The 27,659-nt window shown below is 44.3% G+C and overlaps 1 protein-coding gene across 2 annotated transcripts in view; it reads left to right on the top strand.

The window, feature by feature from the left end:
• Positions 1–11,980, top strand: part of LSM14A (LSM14A mRNA processing body assembly factor) — a 54,155-nt gene extending 42,175 nt beyond the window's left edge. The window contains exon 9 of one of the 2 annotated variants that reach the window (XM_075537731.1): positions 10,695–11,980. In XM_075537731.1, the coding sequence (XP_075393846.1) occupies positions 10,695–10,766 (72 nt within the window). In that variant the 3' untranslated portion in view covers positions 10,767–11,980. The remainder of the gene's footprint in view (positions 1–10,694) is intronic. The other variant, XM_075537727.1, reaches the window with a different exon arrangement.
• Positions 11,981–27,659: the final 15,679 nt, after the last annotated feature.

Genomic DNA, 27,659 nt, shown 5'->3' with positions numbered 1-27,659 from the left:
CAAGATGCAAGCAGCGCTCCTTTGTGCCAGAGGGTCACAATGAGTCAACTCAATGGCAGTGGGCTTAGAGTGAAATAGTTTAGGAATCTCTCAGTTTTCTAAATTCACAGATAATTTCGATGGGCTCGATCTGGAAAGAGTTTTAAAAAGTCAGAACTAGTTCATCTAATCCAGCTGTCGACTTTGTGGGGCTTGGTAAGGATTATCTTTCCCCATGCTCCCACATTTAATATCCACAGGGTGTGCCTGGGACATGGAGAAAGTCCAAGGCAATCAAGGTATGTTCCTATAGGATCACTCAAAGAAGTCATTGCCGACTCATAGTGACCATATAGGACAGGGGAGAGCTGCCTGCCCCTGTGAGTTTCTGAGACTAACTCGAGTAGAAAGCCCCATCTTTCTCCCACAGAAGCTGGTGGTTTCAAATTGCTGGCTTTGCAGTTAGCAGCCCAACTTGTAACCACTACACCACAAGCCTCCCCGGTGTCACCAGAGTATAATTAGAATCAGACTGTAGCACAATTAGTCTCAGTCTGAGGCTGCTTAGATGGAATTTTCTCATAGAAGGGTGCCATGACCTTTCTTCAAATAGAGACAAGAACAGGTGTCTCCTGAGAAAAGTTGGTCAGTTCAGAGAGAACTTAGTGCATCTTCCATCAGCTGTGGGAAGCTAGACATGCAGCAGTATTCCCAGTCTGCCATTGAGTCAGTTCTGACACATAGTGGCCTTATAGGACAGAAGTGCCCCTGTGGGTTTCCAAGACATTTTACAGGAATAGAAAGCCACCTCTTTCTCCCACAGAGCAGCTAGTAGTTTAAAACAGTTGACTTTGTGGTGTGTGACTTAAGCATGTAGTAGGACTTCAAATCTGCTGTGATTCTTTTTTTTTTTATTCATTTTATTGAGGGCTCGTACAACTCTTATCACAAGCCACACATACAGCTATTGTGTCAAGCACTTTTGTACATTTGTTGCCCTCATTTTCAAAGCATTTGCTTTCTACTTGAACCCTTAGTATTAGTTCCTCCTTTTTTCCCCTCCCAGCTCCCACCTCTCCCATGAATTCTTGATAATTTATAAATTATCATTTTTTTATATCTTACACCATTCGATGTGTCCCTTCACCCACTTCTCTGCTGTCCGTCTCCCCCAGGGAAGAGGTTATATGATCCTTGTCATCTGTTCCCCCTTTCTCCCTCACCTTCCCTCCACCCTTCCGGTATCTGCTGTGATTAATGATCAGTGCCAATGAATATTTTGGATGACCTCATACTTAATGAATTTGCCTCACATGTGATAATATGTGCAGGTTCTCACAAATATCTAAATAGACCTAACTCCAGTTTACAACAGATGTTGTTTTTAAAAGACATGCTTTAAAATACACTAGAGTCTGTTGTAACTTTGTTCATCCTTTTTTAAGGCAATTCTTGAGGCCAAAGACCATTTTATCTTATTAGGGACTTTTACAAATCACTCATAAGTTCCCAAACTAATTTGGTTTACTTTTCGTGAAGAAAAGTGGGGTACTCAATCTGCCACACACACCCCCAAAAGTAAACACTTGTAGCCCATAATCCAAAATAAAGTGTGGATATCTGCTTTTACTGTCCCCCAGGATCATCCCAGCGCCCACCATGAAGCAGTATTGCTCACTTTGGGAAACATTCGTGTAGACGCACAGACCCAATTGAGGGTAGCCAGCAAGAAGCCATGGCCCAGAAAAGCTTGTCTTGCCTTCTGGACTTGCCAAAAATCAAAGTCCAAAGGGATGAAACAAAGAATGCTTGTCTTGGCCCTGGAGAAACTTAAGCCCAAGGCAAGATTGTCATGAATTCCAGTGGCCTGGTCTACAACCATCCCAGTACACTCCACTGCCATTGATTCCATGCCAACTCAAAACAACCCTAAAGGACGTAGTAGTACTACCCTGTGGGTATCTCTAATTGGGGGCTCAAAGAACTCATATAACAATCCATACATACATCCATGTGTCAAGCACATTTATACATTTGTTGCCATCATTCTCAAAACCATTTTTTGATACTTGAGCCCTTGGTATCAGCTTATTTTTTACCCTCTCCCACCCTCCCAAACCCTTGATAATTTTAAAATTATTTTTTCATGTCTTACACTGACCAATGTCTCCATTCACTTTTCTGTTGTCTGTACTCCAAGGAGTTCCCGCTTTCTCCCCCACCTTCTCTTTCACCCTCCTAGTATCTCTGCTTTCATTATTGGTCCTGAGGGGTTTATCTGTCCTGGATTCCCTGTGTTTCCAGCTCTTATCTGTACCACCTACAACCATCTTAGAACAAAGAAAAGGAATCTACTGGAGTGTGCCCTGCTACCCATCTAATCCCAATAATCCTAGAGAGCTAGCCTCACACTGGATTGTTGATGAGAATGCAAGTCCCAACATTGTATCCTCGGGTCACAATTCAGAATTTTACTTGTGCTGAAATTTTTGTTCTGGCAGTTGTGGTTTTTGTTTTTAATGGGTCAGATGATTGTTATACATTGCTCCATTCTTAGCCAGTGTTACTATAAGCTAGTGTGGTTTTGAGACATTTGATTCCTGTTTCATGTGATCAGTTTATCCTGGTTAGGATTATCAAATTACCTGATTACCACTACCTCATCCTGAAAAAAATCTTGATACCTGATGTGATAGATAGGTTTATTGTGCCAACCTGGCCAATAGGAATATGTGGGGTTAGTCAGGTTGCAGTTTGATTGGAAGGTAAAGAGAAAAATGGCTTGGCAAGGACCGCCCCCTTCTCGCCTGCTCTGGTGATCAGACCAGCTTGCGACTTGCTTTAGCTAGTTCTTTGCCTCAACTCCTGTGCTACACTACCTGTGGGACTGGACAAGCCAACCCATGGATCACACATCATGTTGCTAGAGCTTGAGCCTCCAAGACCTGCTTCCCTGCTGGTGTGTATATCGCTTGAGCTGGAGGCTGATGGATCCTGACATCTTGTATTGCTTGAGTTCAATATCCCATACAGCAGCCTGTGGGTCACAAACCCTTTGGGGGTCAAATGACCTTTCACAGGGGTTGCCCAATTCATAACAGCAAAATTATGAAGTAGCAATGAAATAATTTTTTGAGGGGGGTCACCACAGATGAAGTCGAGGCAGTCTGAAGGTTGAGGACCACTGCCATACAGGCTTGCTTCTATAAGCTGCTCACTGTTGGTGACCCACCCTGCTGTTTGCTGCCTGTGGGCGCACTCTGCTTGCATTCCCTTGACCTTAGATCTAGCAGCCCTTGTGAGTTGAAGGACTTGCAGTATATTAACTGTTCTACGGAAGTGAGTTGAACTGAGTGAGTCCTCTATACTGCTGTGTGGACTAATTAGCTGTTACATTCCTTCATGCTGTGTAAACATATCCATGTGTATTTGTGTAATCCTAAGTGTCCTGGTTTTGTTTCTCTAGAGAACCCTACTTAACACAACTGCCTTCCTTGTTTCTCTCAACTTCCTATCCTGAATGGCTACAGCTTCACTGTGGTCCCTGTAGTGTGTCAAGAATCTCCGCATCTTCCTAGAATTTGATGATTTACTGGAAGGACTCAACTGAAAGTCATATGCGATGTATTACAGGAAAAGGATGCAAAGCAAAATTGACAAAGGGAGAAGGCACACAGGGCAAAGACCTGAGGAAACCAGGCACTAGCCTTCAAGAGTCCTCTCCCAGGGAACCACACGAGCTATACAACGAATTCCCCAGTAAGAAGCTGTAACTAGATGTGTGAATGTCTACTTCTGAGACACTCAGTGCCAGTGTTTTCCTGGGGACTGCTTACATAGCACCATAGCCTCAAGTATAGCAACACTTTTGAAGATGGCACAGGGCTTGCCAGTATTTTGTTCTGTCATACATGAATTGAGTCTGAGTCAATTCCACGGCACCTAACAACAAGCAAGTCACATAGGCACCTCTCTGTTTAGCATATACCCAAATTCTAGACCTCCGGAGTAAAGTATATGTTTTACATAGATCACATTGTGTAGGTTAGGCACATTGAGGCACTCTGACCACTTCTGGAAATAGTTGTGACACTTAAAATCTAAGTTCCCAGATGCCAGCCGAGGGCCAATCTTTAAAGGCCAACAGCCAAACCCACTGCGTTAACTCTGGTTTACCATGCAACACTGGTTTCTTGTCCTGTAACCTTTTCATTTCAGCTTCTCACCCAAAGCCATATACACACCCTGTATCTTGTCCACCCACCTTAATTGCTCAAATAACTGACTTGTAAAAAATGCAGCACTTGGTATTTTTAGCCACACACAAAAATCCAATCGAAAGATCCTTCGGCTTTGGGGAAAAAGCACCTCCCCCTTTGCTTTCCCCACCACCTTCTCCAAGCTGTCAGGACTCCATGACCTGTCATTTAGCTTGCAAATATTCTCTAAACCCCTTCCATTTCTTTGAGCTCCTTGTGTTCCTATGTAGAGAAACCTCAACCCTGAAAAAACCCACCCATGTCCCAGCCTTCATGCAGAGAACTGAATCAGTTAAGCAGATACCACCGTACTTTTTTTATTAACCACTGTACATTTCAATGAGTAGATTTTACTTCATGGCGTTGAGTTTGTTATTGGTCAGTTATGGCCCTTTAGGCCCCAGGTTTGTAAAGTCTGTCAGAAATGATTGGTTGGGCCAGTCTACACTATGAACGGTGTGTTTGACTCACAAGGATTGGGTCCTTTCCTTGTCAGGTTGTATGTAAACCCACCCAATGGCACTGAGTGACTTAACCGTCCACCTTGTTTCCTGTGGAACAACTGGTGGGTTTGAAATTATGATTCACATAGCCATTAGCAGCCGAGCCCTTACCATTCAGCCACCATTCTAAGTCACAGTGGCCCTCCAAGACTGAGTAGAATCACCACTGTGGGTTGCTAAGGCTGTCACGCTTCACTGGAGCAGAAGGCTTTGCCTTTATACTGTGGAGCGGCTGGTACCAGGACTCCTGCATTGAGCCACCACCGCTGCTTTTATGGAGGGAAACCCATACGCCACACATCTGCTTCCAGCTCAGACTTTTCAACTCGCAGTGGCCATACTAGCCTTTCAATGTTCCCAACTTGAACTAGCCTCTTTGCACCCAAATCTCATTTTCATTCAGTTTTCTGATACCCGAGCATTCCAGAAATCTGGAAGTCATCTTTGGCAGGCTCCATTTCCATCAATTTCACATCAGGATCACATCCATTATGAAGTCCTGCAAATTCTGCTTCCTAAATATACCTAATCTGAGTTTTTTTTAAGAATAATTTGATAGGAGATATGAGTGTGTATCACACATACATACACAAATCTGTTAGCATACTGTTGTTTTTCTTTTAAATAAGAGATTAGGTTGTACATCTCACCTCATGCCATTGCATCAATGCTGACTCATAATGACCCCCTGGGTGTTTCCAAGACAAGCTGCTGGTGGTTTTGAACTGCCTTCCATGTCGATTGCAGCCCAGCACATAATCACTACACCACCAGGGCTCCATAGACCAATTTAAATCCCTCATAAGGGCTTAGCAGCCAGCTGACCATCTCCCTGCTCACTAAAGCTGGAACCTAGAAACTGTCCTGGTTCTGCTGTGTAGACTTCAGTACTGAATCTGCTGCACAAGTCTTTGTAGCAGAGTCCTGGGGGGTGAAAGGGTGCATCTCCCACCAAGACTTCAATGTATGCATATGTGTTCTGACCCAATAAGACCATCCTCACTATTCCTCAGACTCATTGACCCTCCTCACATGGAGGTAGTTTTCAATCTTCATGAACTCAAAGCAGTGTTTCAATGACGAATCTTCATGAATCCATTCACAAGTACAGCCCACTACCTTGGACTCCTTTTTGATTCACAGAGGTGAGTCTATATGGAGAATAGAGGCCAGGAATAGAAACTTGGATAGCATGGCACAGCTTTGTGACTCTGGTAGTACTATGTCACCCTCCACAAAAAAACCTGTAGTTGAGGGCGCCTGTTTCCTCATGTAGGTTTCAAAAGCTTTGAAAATCTTGGCCAATCTGATCATGAGAAAAATGGTGTTTCAATACCTTATACATTTCTTATTTTCCTTTTAGCATGCCAGATCTATCCCAGTTATTTACAGCTCCTCCCCACTTTTTTTTCTAATAGGAAATAGTTTGGAGTTTTAGGTTTTTTAAGTAAAGCAGTCCTGGGGAAAGAACAATTGCTTGCTGTCCTAGGGAAAGCAGAGCAATTACTTTCTGATTGCCCAGGGGTCAACACACCAGCACACTGTCCATCGCAGCTCAACAGGGTCCAAAGATGCCAAGATTCCATATTTGTACCAAGTAGTAGCTTAAGATAAGCTGGCCCAGGCACTAGCTGTCATCAAGCGAGCTGAAGTCAGAGGGAAGATTCCCTTTTACCACCTGGAAACCAGACTCAGAGGGATCTGACCAAGATTGGGGTGGTGGGGGGGGTGGAAAGTAAGCTTATACTGGGGAACCTGTAAAAGCCAGAACTTCATGAGACCGGTTTCTGGGATGGTTTACCTCGGTTCTTCTCAACGCTGAAAGAATTCACATGGCAGAAGGACTTGTGTAAATCCAAGTAACTTTTATGAGGGAAAAGGAAGTTTGGGGTAATCCAGTCTCAGTATATGCCATCTCTGGACTTTCAAGGCCCGGTGGTGGGGGCCCTGGGGATGGCCCTTAAGAGGAGTGCCTGAACAACCAAAAAAAAGTGTGGGCCCTGAGGACACACGCATGTGTGAAGTCTCGCCCTCCACCTTCAACCCTGAAAAGAGCAACCTGAGAGAAAGTAAGTGGCCAGCCCACTGTGCTATTTATCCCTTTCTCCCCCTCTCCCCCCTGCTGGGGGGTGGAGGGCACAGTTAAGAGTATTGGTCAATCTTAGTGGCTGAGCTCTAGCACACCTGTGACTTAATGATGCTGGTGCCTAGCATTGTGTGCAGGTTTGACCACCTATACCTAGGTGACCTTGGTCTGAGCATCCTCAGTTTTGGATCATCCCTATAGGTGTCTAATGTGTGCCTGATTTCTTAGCAACCCCTTTATTGTGTCATGGACAGCTAATTTTTGTTTAGTGTAGGCATTCAATGGAGATCACCCCTTTATCCCTAATCTTTCTACCTTTCAGGACTGCCTCGTCTTCACAGGTGTTGCAAATGTTCTGCCTTTGAGCAGGTGCTGCTTCATACTTTTCCATCGCTCATTTCAGTGAAAAATGATTGAGTTTTCTTTTCCTAGAGGTTTCTCATAACAGTCCAATCTAGGCCTAACTAACGCTATCTCACTTTGTAAGCATATCATGTGCTAGACCTAGGGATGCCCATAAATTACCCAATGAAAGGCAGTACTTAATAACAAAACAATGCCTCAGCAGGATGCCAGACATCCTGCAGAAGCACCAGCCATCCTGAGATAAAACCATAAAGACAGGAACTGATAACCTTGGAATCCAGGTGGTGTAAATCCCTCAACCCTATAAAGATAGAAGAGTGGATAAAATAAGAGTCAGACACATTTTATGTTGTATGCTCACCTCCGCCCCTCTTTGTGGTCCATGTGGAGGTGGGAGACGAGAGGAGGAGAGACTATGTTTCTAACCAAGTGCAAGGCCCCCTGATTACAGGTAACCACATAGGTGACAGGAAGGGTTTATACCATAGGCAATACAGCATCGGGAGGGGGACGATCTAGGGGTGTACATGCAATAGGAAGGGGGAGGTATTAGGGGTACACATGTGATAAGATGGATCGATCCTAGATTCAAGACGGCAGCCTAACCTTGGTCATCTTTGAATGGGCTTGGGCTTTTCTCTGAACTCTCCAGGGAAACAATCACTATCCTTATCAGGACGGTGTGAGCCCCACCCATGGTGGACCAGACAGTAGTCTTGACTGCTCTGGATAGCTGATGCTTCCAGGGAGAAAACTGCTAAGCAGCTGACTATACAATGAACTAACAAGCAGGAGACAACCTAGGGAAAAATCTTTTTGTATCCTACAAGACTCCGCCACCACTGAAGAAGAACTTGTTAACCCTCCTGCATATCCTGCCCTTACCCACCCTTACCTACCTCCCCACCAGTAAGTCATCCTCAGCCTCCCTCTAGGTCAACTTCTCCATCTCCTACTCCCTCTGTTCTTTCCCCGTCACATATTCGGGGTGGGCAATCTTATGCACCCCCTTCATGGGCTTCTCTGTTGACCTTAGGCAAATGGGACATCCCATTTATCACAATGGACTTCGTACAACTGGAAATTCCAGAACCCTTCTTTTTCTGCTGACCCCCAAGGCTTAATCTCCTTAGTAGACACTATTTTTTACCCACCAGCCAACTTGAGATAACTGCCAGCCACTTCATAACACCCTCTTCCCTGAGGCAAGAGACTGCATTCATGGAAAAGCTGAGAAAGCAGTGGTAGGGGCTACAGTGCTCATGGCTCCCTATCAGGCTGTAGCTCTTGCCTCCTGCCTAAGGAAAGCCCTCCCTGGGTATAACCCTGATGAGGGTCAGCAGGCTCCGTGCTAACTAAACCATTGAGAATTTGAAGCTCAGCAACAACTGAAGTACAAGGGGCCACGGGAAAAGGACAAACCACCCAGGGCACTGTACATCTGGAAAGAGGAACTGTCAGTCACTCATTCCTTTCAAAGGCCATTCCGGATTGCCCAGACCTCCTGTTGGGGCGGGATTTGCTTCAAACACTGCAGGCTACAGTTTCTTTCACTAATTCCAAAATTGTTTTCTAAATTGGGGATGAGGTTACTATTCTCGCTCTCACCTGCGTTCTGGTGGAAGAGCACCTACTGCTGTCAACACCACCAAGAAATTTAACCACCCAGCTCTCTTAAAACAGCTTCAGCAAGAAGCTCCTGAGAGATGGGCTGAGATGAATCTGCCGGGTTTGGGATCTCAAGTGCCACCAGTCATTGCCCAGCTAAAAGCCACAGTGGTGCTAGTAAGGGTCAAGCAGTACCCCATAAGTAGCCTAAATGGGCATAGCTAAGCACATTTTAGACTGCTGGCAGCAGGAATACTAACACTGTGCCAGTCAAGCTAGAACACACCCTTATTCCAATACAGAAGCCAACCTCCAATGACTAACACCCGGTACAGGACGTAAACAAGGTAAACAAAAGAGAGGAACTGTCCATCCACAGTGCCCAACCCCTATACTCTGTTGAGCCTTTTGCCACCAGAAAGAACTTGTTATATGGTCTTAGATCCAAAAGATGCTTTCTTTAGCATTCCTTTGTCACTCGTAAACCAGCCTTTGTTCGCCTTTGAATATATTGATTCTGGGCCTGGATAATCTGCGCAATTTTGCTGGACACACTTAGTCCAGAGTTATAAAAATTCACCTATTGACTTTGACAAAATTCCAAACAAATATTTTGGGGTGGGGGTGGTATAAAAAAAAAACCATCCAGAGGTAAGCCGGATGTTGGTGATTTACTTTTGGCTACAGCTTCTCCCAAGTAGTGTTGGCAAGATCTCCTGCATACCTTAGCCAACCTAGAATACTGTGTTTCAGCTAAGGCCCAGATCTGCCTGCCAAAAGTCACTTTGTTAGTCTGGGTACTTTAGAGAAACAAATCCACAGAAACATGTATAAGAAAGAGTTTTATATAAACTTAAGTGCCATCAAGAAAGCATCCCAACCCAGTGCTGCCCAAGTTCACAAGTGCAACATTAACCCATATGTCCACCACCAATCCACAAAGTCTTCCATCTCACAAAACACACACTATAACACTGCAAAAGGAAAACTAAATCAGTGAACATGTAAGCATCTCAGCACTGGCAGGGGTCTCCACACAGCTTCTTCAGCGCCCAGGACTGCATCAGGGTAGGTCCATGTGGCTTCTCCTCAGGGATGTCTACAGGAAGTGAGCCTTGCCAGCTGAAGCAGGGAACTGGCTAAGGCAGCTGCACCCTGATCCGACCATCACAAGGCAAGAGACCTGAGAACTAGAAAGGCGAGGCTCACAGAGCCATTTATCCCTCCGCCCTTCAATGGACCACACATGTTTTTAGCGGCTAGGTTGGCACAATAAACTACCTCAGTCACTTATCTCAGTTATGAACAAGATGGTAAGCAATAGCTCTCCTCATCCAGGATCCAGGCCATATTGCAGGTACCCGTGCTATCCTCCCAAAAGCAAGTAAGAGAATTCCTGGGAACTGGGGGTTATTGCCACCTGTGAATTCTGGGTTTTGAAGAAATAGCCAAGCCCCAGTATGCTGCTCTCTCGGGGGGTGATCGTGATGGCCCCTTGGATTGGACCACGGAGACTCAGAGTGCCTTCAAAACCTTAAAGCAAGCCTTAACAAAAGCCCTTGTGGTGGCCTTGCCAGACGTGACCAAACCCTTCCACCTGTTTGTAGCTGAAGCAAAGGGAGTGGCAAAAGGGGTCCTAGTATGATCATTGGCACCTTGGAAGTGGCCTGCAGCGTACCTCTCAAAAAGATGATCCTATTGACAACAGCGTGGCCCAACTGCTTGCGCACGGTGGCGGCTACAGCCTTATCCGTTAAGGAAGCTGACAAGTTAACTATGCGGTGACCGACAATGTTAAGAGGGGACATTAGAAGGTGGATCGTCAACTCTGGCTTAACTCGATATCACACAGTTTTACTTGACCACCCCTGCCTCAAGTTTTCTTCTTTTCAGGCCTTACATCCTGCCACACTGCTCCTGATGACGATACTCAGACTCCGGTTCATGATTGCCTGGACGCTCTAGAAGCGATACATGGCCTAAGGCCCAACCTAAGTGTGGACCAGCCCTTGTCGAGTCCAGATTTAGTCCTTTTCATAGATGGAAGCAGCAGCGTGATAAATGGAGTCCTGTGCCAGAGCAGCTGTGGTGAACCAAGAGTTCGAAACTATGGGCCCAACCCCTGCGACCAGGCACTTCATTGCAAAAGACTGAACTTACAGCCTTAGCTCAAGCATTGCAGCTTAGGTAAGGTAAGAAGGTATGCATATTTACAGATAGATAGGATATTTTGTGATGGCTCATGTTCGTGGAAGTATTTACGAAGAAAGGGGCCTGCTAAAAGCAGATGGAAAAGGGAGTAAAAATAGATTGGAGATCCTGGCACTGCTTGAAGCTGTATGGTTACCACACAAATGGCTATCATCCACCAAAGATCCTATCAAAATGACAATAGCTTTGAAACGAGGGGTAATAATGCAGCTGATCAAGCTGCTAAGCAGTTTTTAATAAAACAAGTGAAGTCTCAAGCCCTCCTTATTCTTCCATTACCCAAAACCACATTACACCAAGGAAGAAGATAAAAAATATTAAGGATCGATTGGACTAAAACCCCTTATGGATGGTGGGAAACCCCTGAAAACCAAACTTGCTTGACCAATGCTTTTGGAAGAACGGTTTTGCCGCAATTACACCAAACCACCCATTTGTCAAGTAAAAAGCTGTGGAACATAAGACAAATTTTTTATTCCAGCAGGACGAAAATTAGCAGTAGGTGCGGGTAAGTGCATCACCTGCGCAAAGGTGAACACTAACAGACCAAAAATTGTTACAGGTGCTCAGCCACCTGATTATCCTGGAGAAATGTGGCCCTTGGACTTTTCTGAAGTTAAAACTGAATATAAGTATCTTTTAGTATTTGTGGACTCAGATTCTGGGTAGGTAGAAGCGTACCCAACCAAACATGAGACCAGGAATATGACTGTCAAAAAGTCATTATAAGAAATTATTCCTCGTATCCGAGTCACGGCACCAAACAATGCCAACTATTTGTACATAAAATAAAAAAAATTCAAGTCTGAAAAAAAAAATTATTCCTAGATTCGGTCTGCCTTCTTTCCTGGAGTCTGACAATGGCTCAGTGTTCACAGCCCAAGTTTCCAAATTACTGGCTAAAGTCGTGGGCATTGTTTGGAAATTAAGGTATGTGGATGTGAGATTAGTTGAAGGGCAGAGAAATAAATGGCTCTGCAAGCCTCGCCTCTGTCTCTCTTGCTCTTTGATCATCGGACCAGTGTGCAGTTGCCTTGCTTGTTCTGTGCCTCCATTTTTAGGCTACACTACCTGTGGGACACCTAACCCATGGACTATGTCGCTGTAACTTGAGGTTTCTTCAAGACCTGCTTCGCCACGATACTGGAATGTACATCTCCTGAGGTGGGGACTGTCAGGCCCTGTCCTCTGGCTGACTGTTGGTGACCTGCCTTGCTGTTTGCTGTGGGAAATGAAGGATTTCTCCCAAGTTGTCTCCCCCAAATATATACTAAACTTAGCTGCTTGTGAATGACTATATGTTTGGAGGTCATCAGAAGTAGATCAGGGGTCATTCTCCCTAAGGGTTATCAGCCATGTAGAGCAAGCAGTCACCACTGTTTGTCCCATAAGTAGGGCCCACTCCCTTCTGATAAGAATAGTAGTTGTCTGTTTCCTTGTAGGAGACCCCAGAGAGGTCAAACCGACCCAAGGGTGACCAAGGTTAGGCTGCCATCATGAACCTAGGTTTCGCCCATCTTGTCACATGTATACCTCTAGTCCCTCCCTTCCCTATCATGTACAGCCCTACCTCATCCCCTTTCTGTTACACCTATGTCCATTGTACATCCCCTTCCTATAATGTGTATGCCTATTGTTCAGCCCATTCCTGTGACGTGTGGTTACCTTCAATCATCCCCCTAAGTAGATAAAACCCTTGGTTAACAATAAACGGGGTCCTCCAGCATCCTGCCCGGTCCTCGAGCATCCTGCCAGGTCTCCACCCCACCTTGCCTTGGCCCATGCTGTGCGCGGACCTGCCCAGTAAGATCATGGCCATCCAGGAGGTGAGCATGCTACCATGAAATGTGTCTGACTCCGTTATTTGACGCTCTCTTTTATCTCTCATGTTCTCTATAACTTTACTATAATCTTTATATATAATAACCATACAATTGTGCCTATCAAACTCTTGCTTAGTGGTGGGGGGCTGGCCCTCCTTCCAGCCACAGTTTGCCGCCTGTGGCTGGATAGCCTGAATTGCTCTACAGAGAAATACCTGGTGACCCTCAAGACTTGAAGGACTGCCAGTGTATTAGCAGTGAGTTGCACTGAGCCATTTTGTACTGCTTTATAGATTGATTAACTTTATCTCTTAAGTTATCTATATAAATATATATAAAATTATTAGTGTCCTGGTTTTGTTTCTTTAGAGAACCCTGTCTAACACTGTGCCTATCACCCTCAAAACTCAGGACAAGTAGAAAGAATGAACAGGATCCTAAAAGAAACTTTAACCAAGCTAATACATCAGACTGGCAGAAGTTGGATGGAACTTGCTCTCTTGTGGGCATGGTATACCCCTTAGAAAATGTCTTTATCCCTTGTGAAATTATGTTTGGAAGACCTCCCCCCTTATTACCAGAGGTTTAGTCTTCCATTCATTTTCTTGTTAAATTTTCTCCAAGACCTGCAGTAGGTCCAAGGTGAAATCTCAGACACACTTAAACTACTCAAGCCACTGTGTTTCAACGGACGAGAGCCTTTGTCAGAGTGCAAGCTTGAGGTTGGAGACTCTGTAGTCATCAAAACCCTCACATCTGCCGTCTTGGAACCCAGATGGAAAGGGCCCTATATCATCATTCTTTCTACCCTGACAGTTGTGAAAATAGCTGAGCGTCCTGCCTGGATTCACCACTCCCATTTGTAAAAAGACACCTCCACTGGCAAAGAAAAAGGAAAAATGGACTGTGGTTAAAAACCCCAAATTCTTTAAGACTAAAATGTTCATTCTCTTCCTGTTCCTCTTCGGCATAACCCGCCCGAACCAGGCAGGATTCTAAGACAGGTTCATTCCATGCACCAACCCTAAAACCATCTCAAATTGCCGAAATGGTATGCACACTTACATCCGCAGTGATTATTACCAAGGCCAATACCCAGAGTTAACTGATTATTGTAGTACAAAAGTATGAAAACTACTTAATTGCCAATTTATAGTGATACTGGGTGTGCAACTTATTGTAATAAACCCGTGTGCTGGACCAAACACACTGGGGAATGAGTTACGGAGGAGATGTAACAGATGAAACCAGAACAAAGGTAGTTCAACAAGTTATCAAAGAACTAAAAACCAACTCCCAGCCAATAAAATATAAGCCCCTCGAAAACAAGTTGCACCACAATGTCCTTCCAACTGCACCAGCGAATGCTGAAAACCCTAGCACATAGCTTAACACCACTTGCTGGATGCATGTTTCCTTTGGTAACAGGATTTGTGGGAGTTCCTGAAAATGCATACCTTCTATCTAGGACACAAGGTGCAGGGGGAACAAATATCTCCATTTTCCTTAGCGTGGGTGTCGGTTTATCATAATTAACCTCACAAAATAAAAGGAAATAGAAGAAAGAACTAGGATACAAAGTATTTATAGAGGTCTAAATACAGGCTTGTACACATGTAAATAAATTTATATCAGATGGTGGGGAAATAGATCTATGTGCATATGTTCCCAGGTTTAGTATTAAGGCAGCAGATGGACATTGGACCTCCACTCAAGTACTTACTCAGTGCAAGGACACGTTCTATTAAATTGGCATTCTATGATGCACACCTTCCCGACACAATCGCTGAAGACAAATGTGTGCATAAACAAATGTGAAGAAAGCTGATGGTACCCAGCTATCAAAGGATATAGCGTCTGGGATCATAAAGGCTTGAAGATAAATATGCAGCCATCTAGTTGAGAAGCATCAAAGCCCACAGGAAGTAGCACACAAGCCTATGTGACCACAAGGTGTTGAAGGGATCAGGCATCAGAGAACAAAAAAGATTGTAATTTGGGTGAGTGGAGACCCAAAGCCCATCTGTAGGCCACTGGATACCCATTTACTGAAGGGTTGTGGGGAGGAGATGAGCCAGTCAGGGTGCAGGGTAGCAACGATGAAACATATAACTTTCCTCTAGTTCCTAAATGCTTCCTCCCCCCACTATCATGATCCCAATTCTACCTTACAAATCTGGCTAGACCAGAGATTGTACACTGGTACAGTTAGCAACTGGAAACAGGGAATCCAGGATAGATGACCCCTTCAGGACCAGTGACGATACCTGGAGGGTGGAGGGAAGATAGGGTAGAAAAAGGGAACCAATTACAAAGATCTACATATAACCTCCTCCTTGGGGATGGACAACAGAAAAGTGGGTGAAGGAAGACGTCGGACAGTAAGATATGACAAAGTAGTAATTTATGAATTATGAAGGGGGAGTGGGGTGGGAGGGGGAAATGAGCTGATATTAAGGGCTCAAGTAGAAATCAAATGTTTTGAGAATAATGGCAACCAAGTGTACAAATGTGCTTGACACAATGCACGGATGTATGGATTGTGATAAGAATTGTATGAGCCCCCCTTAAAATGATTTATTTTTAAAAAGAATTTAACCTTACTTGTTACTATTTCTTAGAAAATCAATCCAAAAACACCACTAATTGATCTGCCTTTAAAAAAAGGCCACGTGTGCCATGAATAGGACATTTTTCTGGTGTAATAAAAAGGGTGTGGAAAAATGATGAGCTGATGCCAGGGGCTTAAGTGGAGAACAAATGTTTTGAGAATGATGAAGGCAATGAATGTACAAATGTGCTTTGCACAATTGTATGTATGGATTGTGATGAGTTGTATGAGCCCCACTAAAATGATTAAAAGAAAAGGTGTACAAATGCATCTATCCAGAGAACTTAATAAGTACCTGTGGTGTCGTTTTCCTATTACCTGCAGGCTGATAAATTACCAAATGAAAGGTAGGTCTTGCTAACAAAATAGAATTCCTCAGCAGGACATCCTGCAGAAGCACCAGACATCCTGAGATAAAACCATAAGGACAGGAACTAATAACTGAGGAATTCAGGTAATATATAAACCCAATAAAGATGTGTTGGTGCCATCTAGCTCAGAAGCAACAAAGCCCATATGGAAGAAGCACACCAGCCTGTGTGATCACGAGGTGTTAAAGGGATCAGTTATCAGGCATCAAAGAACGAAAAATCATTGTGTGCTCACCTTCCCAATACGATTGCTAAAAACAAATGGGTACATAAAAGTGGTGAAGAAAGCTAATGGTGCCCGGCTATCACAAGATATAGCATCTGGATTCTTAAAAGCTTGAAGGTAAATAAGCAGCCATCTAGCTCAGAAGCAACAAAGCCCACATGGAAGAAACACCAGCCTGTATGATCACAAGGTGTCAAAGTATCAGGTATCAAGCCTCAAAGAACCAAAAATCATATCATTATAAATGAGGGTAAGTGCATATTGGGGACCCCTGACTCATCTGTAGGCAACTGGACACCCCCTTACAGAAAGGTCACGAGGAGGAGACAAGCCTGTCAGGGTGCAGTGTAACAAAGATGAAACATGCAATTTTCCTCTAGTTCCTAAATGCTTCCTCCCCACCCCCACCCACCTATCATGGTCTCAATTCTACCTTACAAATCCAGCTAAACCAGAGGATGTACACTGGTACAGGTAGGAACTGGAAACAGGGAATCCAGGACACATGATCCCTTCAGGACCAGTGCTGAGAGTGGCAATACCGGGAGGGGGGGTGGTAGAAAGGGGAAACCGATTACAAGGATCTACATATAACCTCCTCCCTGGGGGATGGACAACAGAAAAGTGGGTGAAAGGAGTCACCGGACAGTGTAAGATATGACAAAATAACAATATAAATTATCAAAGGGCTATGAGGGAGCGGGGCAGGAGGGGGAAAATGAGCTGGTACCAAGGGCTCAAGTAGAAAGCAAATGTTTTGAGAATGATGGCAACAACCGTGCTTGACAGTGGCTGTATGTATGGATTGTGATAAGAGTTATACAAACTCCAATAAAATGATTAAAAATAAAATAAAGATATGCCAGTGTTGGAAATTTTCTTTTTAATTCTTAATTCACCACTTGTGTGTAAGGCTGTAGATTGATTGACTGCTTTTGTGTAGAATTGTAGAGTATAAGTACCCAATCCTATCTGGGCAAGGAGCTGTTCTGTTAAGCCCATGTGGGGCTGAGGCAGTCCTTGGCCAGCTAATAAAAGACTCAATTAGAACTCTGCTGGTAAATTCACACTTGTTAACAATCAAGACCCAAAAAGTGGTCTTACACTCAGGTTCTAACTTTCACAGGGTTTCTTATAGTAAGAAACATCTTTCTTATAGTGGTGGCACAGTGAGTTAACCTTTGATTAGCTATCCAGTTGGCTCCTGAGAAGATGTACAGATTTGGAAACTTTATGGCGCTATTCTCTTCCCATAGGGCCACTATGAATCAGAATTGATGTGACAGCATTAATGGGGTGTTTGGTTTTAGGCATTGCCTGGAAAGAATGGGCCTCAAACTAGTCTTGACATTGGTTGTCCACAGTCAAGATAAGTTCAGGGACAGGTTTTAGACAACTTCAAGGCTTACCCCACAGGGAACTGAGTGATGCCTCCAGGGGAGAAGGAGCAGTGCTGGGCCTAGGGACCCCAGCTCCTGGCCAGTCTAACTACAGAACCAGGTCTGTAGTTCATTCCTAGACAAGCATTGAGGTCTTCAAGGGTCTTTCTCCAAGGATGCCCTGCTGAGCAACAGACTTTTGTGGGTAGCATGGGTGTGTTTGACACCATGATCAGACCTCATAGTTAACAACCATACAATTTCTTGAAGTCTCCATGGAAAGTCCTGTTCCTAAGTCAAATAGTAGATGATGACAAGCAGATTGGCAAAAGCTTAGTAGGAAAAAAATTGTAAGGTAGTAGTACAGATAGAACCTGACCAATGACGAGGTAACTACTGTTGTCCAGGTAAGAACTGAAGGTACTTGGATATAGGGCAGAGGCAGAAAGATTTTCTGGATGAAGATAGTAAACCAAATATAAATGCTTTTTTTAAAAAAGTAAATCAACAAGAAAAATGACATTGATAAATAGAATTAGGCAAGGAAAATCTGTGAGATATTGCAAACAAATTTCACATGGATGAGAACAGATTAAAGTGCTATTGGAGAGGAAGAACCACTTGCCTGGAACTCTGAGAAGCTTCAGACTCTGAGGCAACAGGTACAGCAGAGAGCAGGAGCAAGAACGGAGCTTGACAAGAGCTGTAGATCAAGTAGGAAATGTTTCTCACTGCTGCTCTCAGAAAGACCTATGAGTTGAGATGCTCCCAGGGTGTGGGAAACAGAAAATGAACCAGTCTTGTTTTTGTGTTTATTATTGTCTCTGCATGTCTATCTGGATAAGGTAGGCGGGATAAACAATCCAGAGGAGTAAACAACAGGACCAACAATTCCAGGGGGACACCGGAGAGGAGGAGGTGGGGGAAAGGAAACAAGTGATCTAAAATCAATGACGAGGAGGGCGTAGAATGCCTGGTAGGGCTTGATCAAGGGCAATGTAACCAAGAGGAATTACCAAAACCCGAATGAAGGCTAAACATGAGGAAAGTAAAAGGAAACAGAGGAAAGAACTAGGGGGCAAAGGGCATTTATAGAAGCTAAATACAGGCATGTGCATATGTAAATATATATAATGATATGGAAATATATCTATGTACATATATTTATGGGTTTAGTATTAAAGTAGCAGATAGACATTGGGCCTCTACTCAAGTACTCCTTCAACACAAGAACTTCAGGACCAGTGGTGAGACTGGTGATGCCAGGAGGGTAAAGGGGAAGGTGGGGTAGAAAGGGAGAACCGATTACAAGGATCTACATATAACCTCAACCCTGGGGGATGGACAACAGAAAAGTGGATGAAGGGAGACGTTGGAAAGTGTAATACATGACAAAATAATTTATAAATTATCATGGGTTCATGAAGGGGGAGGGGGGAAAATGAACTGATACCAGGGGCTTGGATGGAGGGCAAATGTTTTGAGAATGATGATGGCAACAAATGTATAAATGTGCTTGACACAATGAATGTATGTTATAAGAGTTGTATGAGCCCCAATAAAATGATTTTTTAAACAATTACCAAAAAAATACACACACACACCCTGCAAAAAAGAACAAACATTTTTGCAGGTCCCAGAAGCATTCTTAAAAATGCAACTGGAAACCGGCAGTACTACTATCAGAACCTGACTAACCTCAGGAAGAATAATGAGCAGGACCATCCCAGAGGTGATGCCCGTGTGGTAGGAGTCAGATATACATGCCTCCAGACTTTTAAAAACCAATTCTGACACCAGCTGATTAAGTGTCCTTATCATGGGACTCTCTACTTCTCTGCTGGCTTCAATAATTCCCTGCAATGACCACACCAAACTCACAGACCATATTTGCAATTAAATGGCTTATTCAGGAACTAACAGGCTACAACTCAGAAGCATGTAGGTATAGTCGAAGATTTCTGGAAATGGAAAGCACATTCCTTCCTTTTTAGTACAGGGCGGCTCTCTCAGCTCGCCTCAGATGTGCAAGCAAGCAGACCCTTTTCTCGGCCATGGAGCCTTTTTGGCTTCCTCAGGAAGCATCCTGTCAGCCCCCTGAAGACAGGCTCCTGTTGACTCCTTCAGGAAAGGTCTCCTTTGGCCATATATGTCTCCTCAGTCATGCAGGCCTCTTTTTCTTCTTTTAAAAAAATTTTTTACCATGATTTACTTGAAGGTTTACAGAGCAGCTCATGAGTCTTGCATTCAATTTATACACATTTTGTTTCATCTCATCCATTTCAATCCCTTCAATGCACCTTTGAGTATCTCATATCCTGTGTTTCCCTTCCTCTGTTTTTCTTAACCCTCTGTCCTTGGATAAATGCTGCTCTTTTGATGGGAAATGGCTGATTATTCTAACACAGGCGAATTCAGATCCAGACCTGAAGGATAACTAAGGATCAGAGTCAGAGCTCTACCAGTCTCTGCCCGGTTTCTTTATGATTTTGAATTCTTTTTCGTATCTTTCTTCCACACTAGTCAGGTGATCCTTTTCAGAGCAAATGGTAGAGATATCTGTGCCTAATCTAGCTCTGGGTTCAGGTTTGTGGAGACTGACATTTCTGTGGTCCATTAGTTCATGAGACTCATTGTTTCAATTTTCATCAGCCTTCATTCCTCTCGTTGGGAAGAGACCAATAGGAGTATTTTAAGATTGCTGTTCACAAGTTTTAAGACCCCATTGTTTCTCACCAATGTAGGATGTAGCCCATTGTCTTTGTGAATTATGTTATGCCCACTGATCTTTAGATTGACCAGCAGTTTGCTTGGTGTCCCCTAAGACTATGATTCTGAGACCCCAGGCCCAGCAACTAATTCCTTCCAGCTGGTTGGTTATGTCTAAGAAATTTCCATAACTTTGCCCCCAAAAGCTCCATCACATTCATGGTCACTCAGGTCTCTTTGCCTTCAGCCTCTCCACTGCTCATAGCCAATGTAGCAACCTTGTTCAACTCTCATAGCTCCATTCCTAGCAGCAGTTTTCTTCAGTCATCACCAGCTCTGCTGCAGCACACTGTCTCTGTCACAGGGTCCCTTCTAGGACTCTTGCTGTCTTCAGTGTTAAAAACCATTGCCCTGAGTGATAGTTCTTTTTTTTTTTTTTGTCTTGAAGGAAGCACTTTAATGGAAAAAATGATTCAACAAATTATGATAGTGACATCATATAGAAATTTACATAAGGCGAAACACAGAGATGCCGTAGAGTTACAGTTCTGTAACTTTCCATATATACTCGTGTATAATCCGAGCTTTTCAGCACCTTTTTTTTAATTTTCTATATTTTTAAAAACATTTTATTAGGGGCTCATACAACTCTTATCACAATCCATGCATATACATACATCAATTGTAAAAAGCATATCTGTACATTCTTTGCCCTAATCACTCTCAAAGCATTTGCTCTCCACTTAAGCCCTCTGCATCGGGTCCTCTTTTTTTTTTCCCCTCCCTCCCCGCTCCCCCCTCCCTCATGAGCTCTTGATAATCCACAGATTGTTATTTTGTCATATCTTGCCCTATCCGGAGTCTTCCTTCCCCCCCTTCTCTGCCATCCATCTCCCAGGGAGGAGGTCACATGTGGATCCTTTTAATCAGTTCCCCCTTTCCAACCCACTCACCCTCCACTCTCCCAGCCTCGCCCCTCACACTCCTGGTCCTGAAGGTGTCGTCCACCCTGGATTCCCTGTGCCTCCAGCCACCATATGCACCAGTGTACAATCTCTGCCCTACCCAGTCCTGCAAGGTAGAATTCGGATCATGGTAGTTGGGGGAGGAAGCATCCAGGATCTGGGGGAAAGCTGTGTTCTTCGTCGGTACTACATCGCACCCTGACTGACCCGTCTCCTCTCCTAAACCTCTCTGTGAGGGGATCTCCAGTGGTCGGCACTTGGGCCTCGGGTCTCCACTCTGCACTTCCCCCTTCATTCACTATGGTGTGTATACACACACACACACACACACACACACACACACACATATATATATACACACACACACATATTCTTTTTTTTTTTTTTGCATGATGCCTTATACCTGGTCCCTTTGGCACCTCGTGTTCGCACCGGCTGGTGTGCTTCTTTCATGTGGGCTTTATTGCTTCTGAGCTAGATGGCTGCTTGTTCACCTTCAAGCCTTTAAGACCCCAGACACTATCTCTTTTGATAGCCGGGCACCATCAGCTTTCTTCACCACATTTGCTTATGCACCCGTTTGTCTTCAGCAATCGTATCATGGAGGTGTGCAGCCAATGATATGATTTTTTGTTCTTTGATGCCTGATAACTGATCCCTTTGGGACCACGCAATCACACAGGTTGGTGTGTTCTTCCATGTGGGCTTTGTTGCTTCTGAGCTAGATGGCCGCTTGTTTATCTTCAAGCCTTCAAGACCCCAGTCATTATCTCGTTTGATAGCCGGGCACCAAGTGATAGTTCTTTTTGAAGGTTTCTTGTCTCCTCTCTCTCTCTGCTTCTTCTTGTCTTTTTTTTTCCTTTCTTCCTTCTGTCTGCCCTTCTATGGGGGTGTAGCTGCATACATAAGCAAACTGCTGGTCCATTTCATGGCTGGCCCACCCTTCAGGGCCATGACCAATCCCCTTTCAACAAGTCACCTACCCAGTAACATCAAGTTTATTCCAGCTCTTATCAGCCCCTCTGGACCAAGTAGTATCTTTCCCATAAGGTTTCCAAGAATGTAAATCGTTTATGGAAGCACACTATCACATCTTTATCTCATAGAGCAACTAGTGGGTTTGAACCCCTGACCTTTTGGTTACCAGCCAAAATCTTTAATTACTGCACCATGTGAAATCTCAAGTAGGTCACATACTTCATAGTAGCAATTTTCATAGCAGTCTATAGTGACTTCATTTGCATATATATATTGACTAACCCCAGCAAGGTACATAAAATTGACCAATCACAGGGCAGGCTGCAGTTTAGGGCCAGACAAAAAGTATCAAACCACAAGTTGTCTCAATTTAACTAGGGAATGTCAACCTAGACAAAAGGAACAGCCTCTGAGGTAGATCACAGGGCAAAGGTACTTTCTTAGGCCTTAAGAGGGAAATCTCTTAAACTATTTCCGACCCCACCCCGCCCCAAAGAACCAAGGCAAAAGGATACTAGGAACATTGAAATGGACATCTGAAGAAGGAAAAGCAATGACCTTGGGACAGTGCCTGGGGCAAGAAGCTGCTTGTGCAAAATCCCTGATGGCTCATTTTAGGATCTGAGGTAGGGTTAGGAGAGTTCCCCAGAAACCAAATCAGGCAAGGCACGCAGGGAAGGACTGACTTCTTTCTTAAAAAAAAAAACAAAACTGGAAATGCAAACCGCCCCCCCTTCCCCCCCCCCCCCCCCCCGTCTAGCCCTTAATCTAGTTGATTCAGATGTCACACTTGAGTTTGTGTGCTTCAGAGGTGAAGTACAATGGGGAGAATTCAAGCCCCTTTCCATTTATCTTTCTTTTATACGTATAAATATCCCTTATACTGAGACCAGGTGGTCTTAGTATCAGGCTGCTAACTGAAAGTTTCAACAGAAGTAACTACTGTGTTAGTGTTCATCACTATACATTAATGATGCCTGTTTGGGATTTCTTATGTATGAATTCATTCAGTACCTACTCTTAGGTGCCTGGCTTCTAAGATTTGTTAGGTAGCTTAGCCTAGGGAATTGGGAAGTCCATTTATGCATGCCCAGGAGAGCCAGCAAAGGACAAAAGCAGCCCACTTGGGCCAGGTGACTGCAATTCAGCCAATGGGATCAACCTGGGGTCATTCACCACGCCTCCCCAGGAACCCTTGAAAAGGCAGGGACCAGAAGGGAGAGGGTCTTGTCTTGTCTTGCTTCGCTTGTCTGGTCGTCTTCCTGGGAGGAGAGAGATCCTTGCGTGCCACACCGCATGGTCAAAGGAATCCCATGGGTGCCGCGTAAAACCTGATGCTTCTTTGAACTTTCATTAAATTCACTTGGATCACGAGCCCGGCTTCGGCGTGAAATCTTTCTCTTGCGGAGCCAAGGACTGATGTTGGAATTTAGGCTGGAGAGAGAAACCTAACAGATTCATTGTGATGTCAGTGAGCTTCCTCCACTGTATTTCATTAATTAAGAAACCATTATTTAAATATTCTAATGTTGGTGGACGCTACCCTTATGAGCATTTTAGGTGTCTTTTTTTATAAACTAGCTTTATTGGCATATACTTCACACATCATATAGTTTAATCAATTGTTCTATCATATTAAGAAGATTTGTGCATCATATCAGTGGGTGCCCACCTACCCCATATGATCACTGAAGACAAATATGTGGATAAGCAAATGTGGTGGAGAAAGCTGATGGTGCCTGGCTATCAAAAGATATAGTGTCTGGGGTCTTAAAGACTTGAAGATAAACAAGCGGCCATCTAGCTCAGAAGCAACAAAGCCCACATGGAAGAACACACCAGCCTGTGTGATCACGAGTTGTCAATGGGATCAGGTATCAAGCATCATCAGAACAAAAAATCATATCATTGTAAATAAGGGTGAGTGCAAAGCCCATCTGTAGGCAACTGTAGTTGCGGGGAGATGAGCGAGTCAGGGTGTATGGTAGCAGTGATGAAACATACAACTTTCCTCTACTTCTTAAATGCTTCCTCCCCCTACTATCATGATCCCAATTTTACCTTACACATCTGGCTAGACCAAAGAATGTACACTGGTACAGAAAGGAACTGGAAACAGGGAATCCAGGAAAGATGACCCCTCCAGGACCAATGGTGAGAGTGGCGATACCTGGAGGGTGGAGAAAGGTGGCGTAGAAAGGGGGAACTGATTACAAGGATCTACATATAACCTCCTCCCCGGGGGATAGACAACAGAAAAGTGGGTGAAGGGAGATGTCCGACAGGGAAAGATATGACAAAATAATAATTTACAAGGGTTCATGAGGGAGGGGCAAGAGGGCAGGGAGGGGAAAAATGAGAAGCTGATATTAAGGACTCAAGTAGAAAGCAAATGTTTTGTGAATGATGGCAACCAAATGCACAAATGTGTTTGACACAATGCATGGATGTATGGATTGTGATAAGAACTGTATGAGCCCCCAATTAAATAATTTTAAAAAAAGATTTGTGCAATCATCACCACAATCAATTTCTTGTACATGTCTTTCGATGGACATTATTTTGCTTTTTTTTAAATCGTTTTATTAGGGGCTCATACAATTCTTTTCACAATCCATACATACATCAATTGTGTAAAGCACACCTGTACATTCATTGCCCTCATCATTCTCAAAATATTTGCTCTCCACATAAGCCCTGGCATCAGGTCCTCATTTTTTCCCCTCCGTCCCCACTCCCCCTCCCTCATGAGCCCTTGTAAATTATTATTTTGTCATATCTTGCCCTGACAGACATCTCCCTTCACCCATTTTTCTGTTGTCTGTCCCGCAGGGAGGAGGTCACATGTAGATCCTTGTAATTGGTTCCCTCTTTCCAAACCACTCTCCCTCTACTCTCCCAGTATCGCCACTCTCACCACTGGTCCTGAAGGTACCATCTTCCCTGGAGTCCCTGTGTTTCCAGTTCCTATCTGTACCAGTGTACATCCTCTGGTCTCGCCAGACTTGCAAGGTAGAACTGGGATCATGATAGTGGGGCGGGGGGGGGGGAGGGAAGGAGGAGGAGGCATTTAGGAACTGGAGGAAAGTTGTATGTTTTATTGTTGCTACATCGCACCCTGAATTGTCTCCTCCCCGCAACCCTTCCATAAGGGGATGTCCAGTTGCCTACAGATGGGTTTTGGGTCCCTATTCTGCACTCCCCCTCTTTGGTACCTGATACCTGATCCCTTTGACTCCTTGTGATCGCACAGGTTGGTGTGCTTGTTCCATGTGGGCTTTGTTGCTTCTGAGCTAGATGGCCTCTTGTTTACCTTCAAGCCTTTAAGACCTCAGACGCTATATCTTTTGATAGCCGGGCACCATCACCTTTCTTTGCCACAATTGCTATGCTCCCATTTGTCCTCAGCGATCATATCATGAAGATGTGCACCCAATGATATGATTTTTTTGTTCTTTGATGCCTGATAACTGATCCCTTCAGCACCTCGTGGTCACACAGGCTGGTGTGTTCTTCCATGTGGGCTTTGTTGCTTCTGAGCTAGATGGCCGCTTGTTTATCATCAAGCCTTTAAGACCCCAGACGCTATATCTTTTGATAGCTGGACACCATCTGCTTTCTTCAATACATTTACTTATTCACCCGCTTTGTCTTCAGAGGTTGTGTCAGAGGGTGAACATCATAGAATGCCAATTTAATAGAAGAAAGTGTTCTTGCTTTGAGGGAGAACTTGAGTGGAGACCCAATGTCCTTCTGTTACCTTCAGACTAAACCTATAAATATAGGCACATAGATCTATTTCTCCATCCTCATATATATATTTGCATATGTACATGTCTTTACCTAGACCTCTATAAATGCCCTTTGCCTCCCAGCTCTTTCCTCTATTTCCCTTGACTTTCCTCCTGTCCCACTATCATGCTCTGTCCCCATCTGGGTTTCAGCAATACCTCTTCTTTACATTACCCTTGATCATGCCCTACCAGGCCTCCCACACCCTCCTCACCACAAATTTGGATCACTTGTTGTTTCTTTGTCCCTGGGTTTGTTAACACCACTTCCTTTCCCCCACTTCCCCCTATCCCATGTCCCCCCGGAACTGTTGGTCCTGTTGTTTTCTCCTCCGGATAGTTCATCCAGCCTATCTATTTTGGCAGACCTGCGGAGATAATAATAACATGCACAAAAACAAGACAGAACAAAGTCAAACAACAATATACAACAAACCACTGACAAAGAACAAAACAAAACACAATAAGAAAGAGAAGCTTGTAGTTAGTTCAAGGATCATTGGTTGGCCTTTAGGAGTGTTTTCCAGTCCAGTCTGTTAGGGCACCACACCCTGGCCCCAAAGTCCACCTTCTGCATTCCCTGGGGACCTTGCCGCTCCATTCCCTCACTGTTCCCCTGCACTCCCCCAGTGCTTTGCCTCGGTGTGGTGGGATCAGGTTGAGCGCAATTCCCACACTGTCTCTGGTGCTGTCCCCCGCAGGGCCATGGGTCAGTGAGGGACGTCATGTCTCATAGTGGGGCTGTCCATGTGGTCCTCTCTGTGGACTGGCTGCTCTAATTGGGGTCATCGTCCTCAAGGACTGATGGGCTAGGATGTGCTCCACTCTCTCCTCCCACTTCAGCTGCTCCTGGTGGTGCTCCCATCAGATATGTCCCTCTCCTGGAGCTACAGATGCAATGCCATCCTCTGAAATAAATACCTCTGTGGGGAGAGGTAGGCATCCACTTAGTATTTGGTACTGGGGCCAGCCCCCCAGACCTCTCCACTGATTCCCTACTCCACACCTGAATGAAAGTGCTCCACACTTGGGGCACTGGGTTGAAGTCTGGTCCCTCTTTCCCTGTGGAGATAGAAACAATACCCTCCCCTTAGGTGGGTTCGCAACCCGTGCCCCTGCTACCCATTTCTTCCTGATTTTCATAATTTTTTTTCCTTTCCCCACCTCCTCCCCAGTTGTCTACTATGTGCATCCCTGCATTTGATCTGGTCCCTGCCATACTACATGGTCCTCACCCCAAGAATGTTTGTATACAGTAACTTTTTTCCTTATGCCTCTTTTGCATTTTTTAACACTTATCTCAGCGGATTCATGTTATACTTGTGCTTTTGTGCCTGACTTACTTCGCTTAGCATGATTTCCTCCAGTTCTTCCCATGCCGCGATGTGCTTCATACGTTCATCACTAATTTTATAAAGCCTATCTTTTCTATTGGGAATACACTCTAGATTGAAACTGGTGAGTTATTATAGGGCATGCATGTTTACCTTTAATGCACACTGACAATTAGTTTCTAATCTAGTTGCCAAAGTGGCTGTACCAATTTACACTCCCATAATTAATGTGCGGAAGTTCCAGTTCTTCCACTTTCTCACCAACATTTGACCTTATGGTCTGGGCATGGTGGAGTGACAGCTCACTCACTGTGGTTTTAATTTGCATTCCCCTGGTAACAAAAATGTTGAGTACTTTTTCATATAGTGATTAGCTATTCCCATATCCTCATTTATTGGCTATTAAAGGTCTTTGAAAATGGAATTTTTAAAAACTGCTCTGTAGGTTGTTGTTTATTTG

Source organism: Tenrec ecaudatus, chromosome 18, assembly GCF_050624435.1.
Source record: "Tenrec ecaudatus isolate mTenEca1 chromosome 18, mTenEca1.hap1, whole genome shotgun sequence".
Lineage (NCBI taxonomy): Eukaryota > Metazoa > Chordata > Mammalia > Afrosoricida > Tenrecidae > Tenrec > Tenrec ecaudatus.
This window is presented reverse-complemented; position numbering and strand designations above follow the sequence as displayed.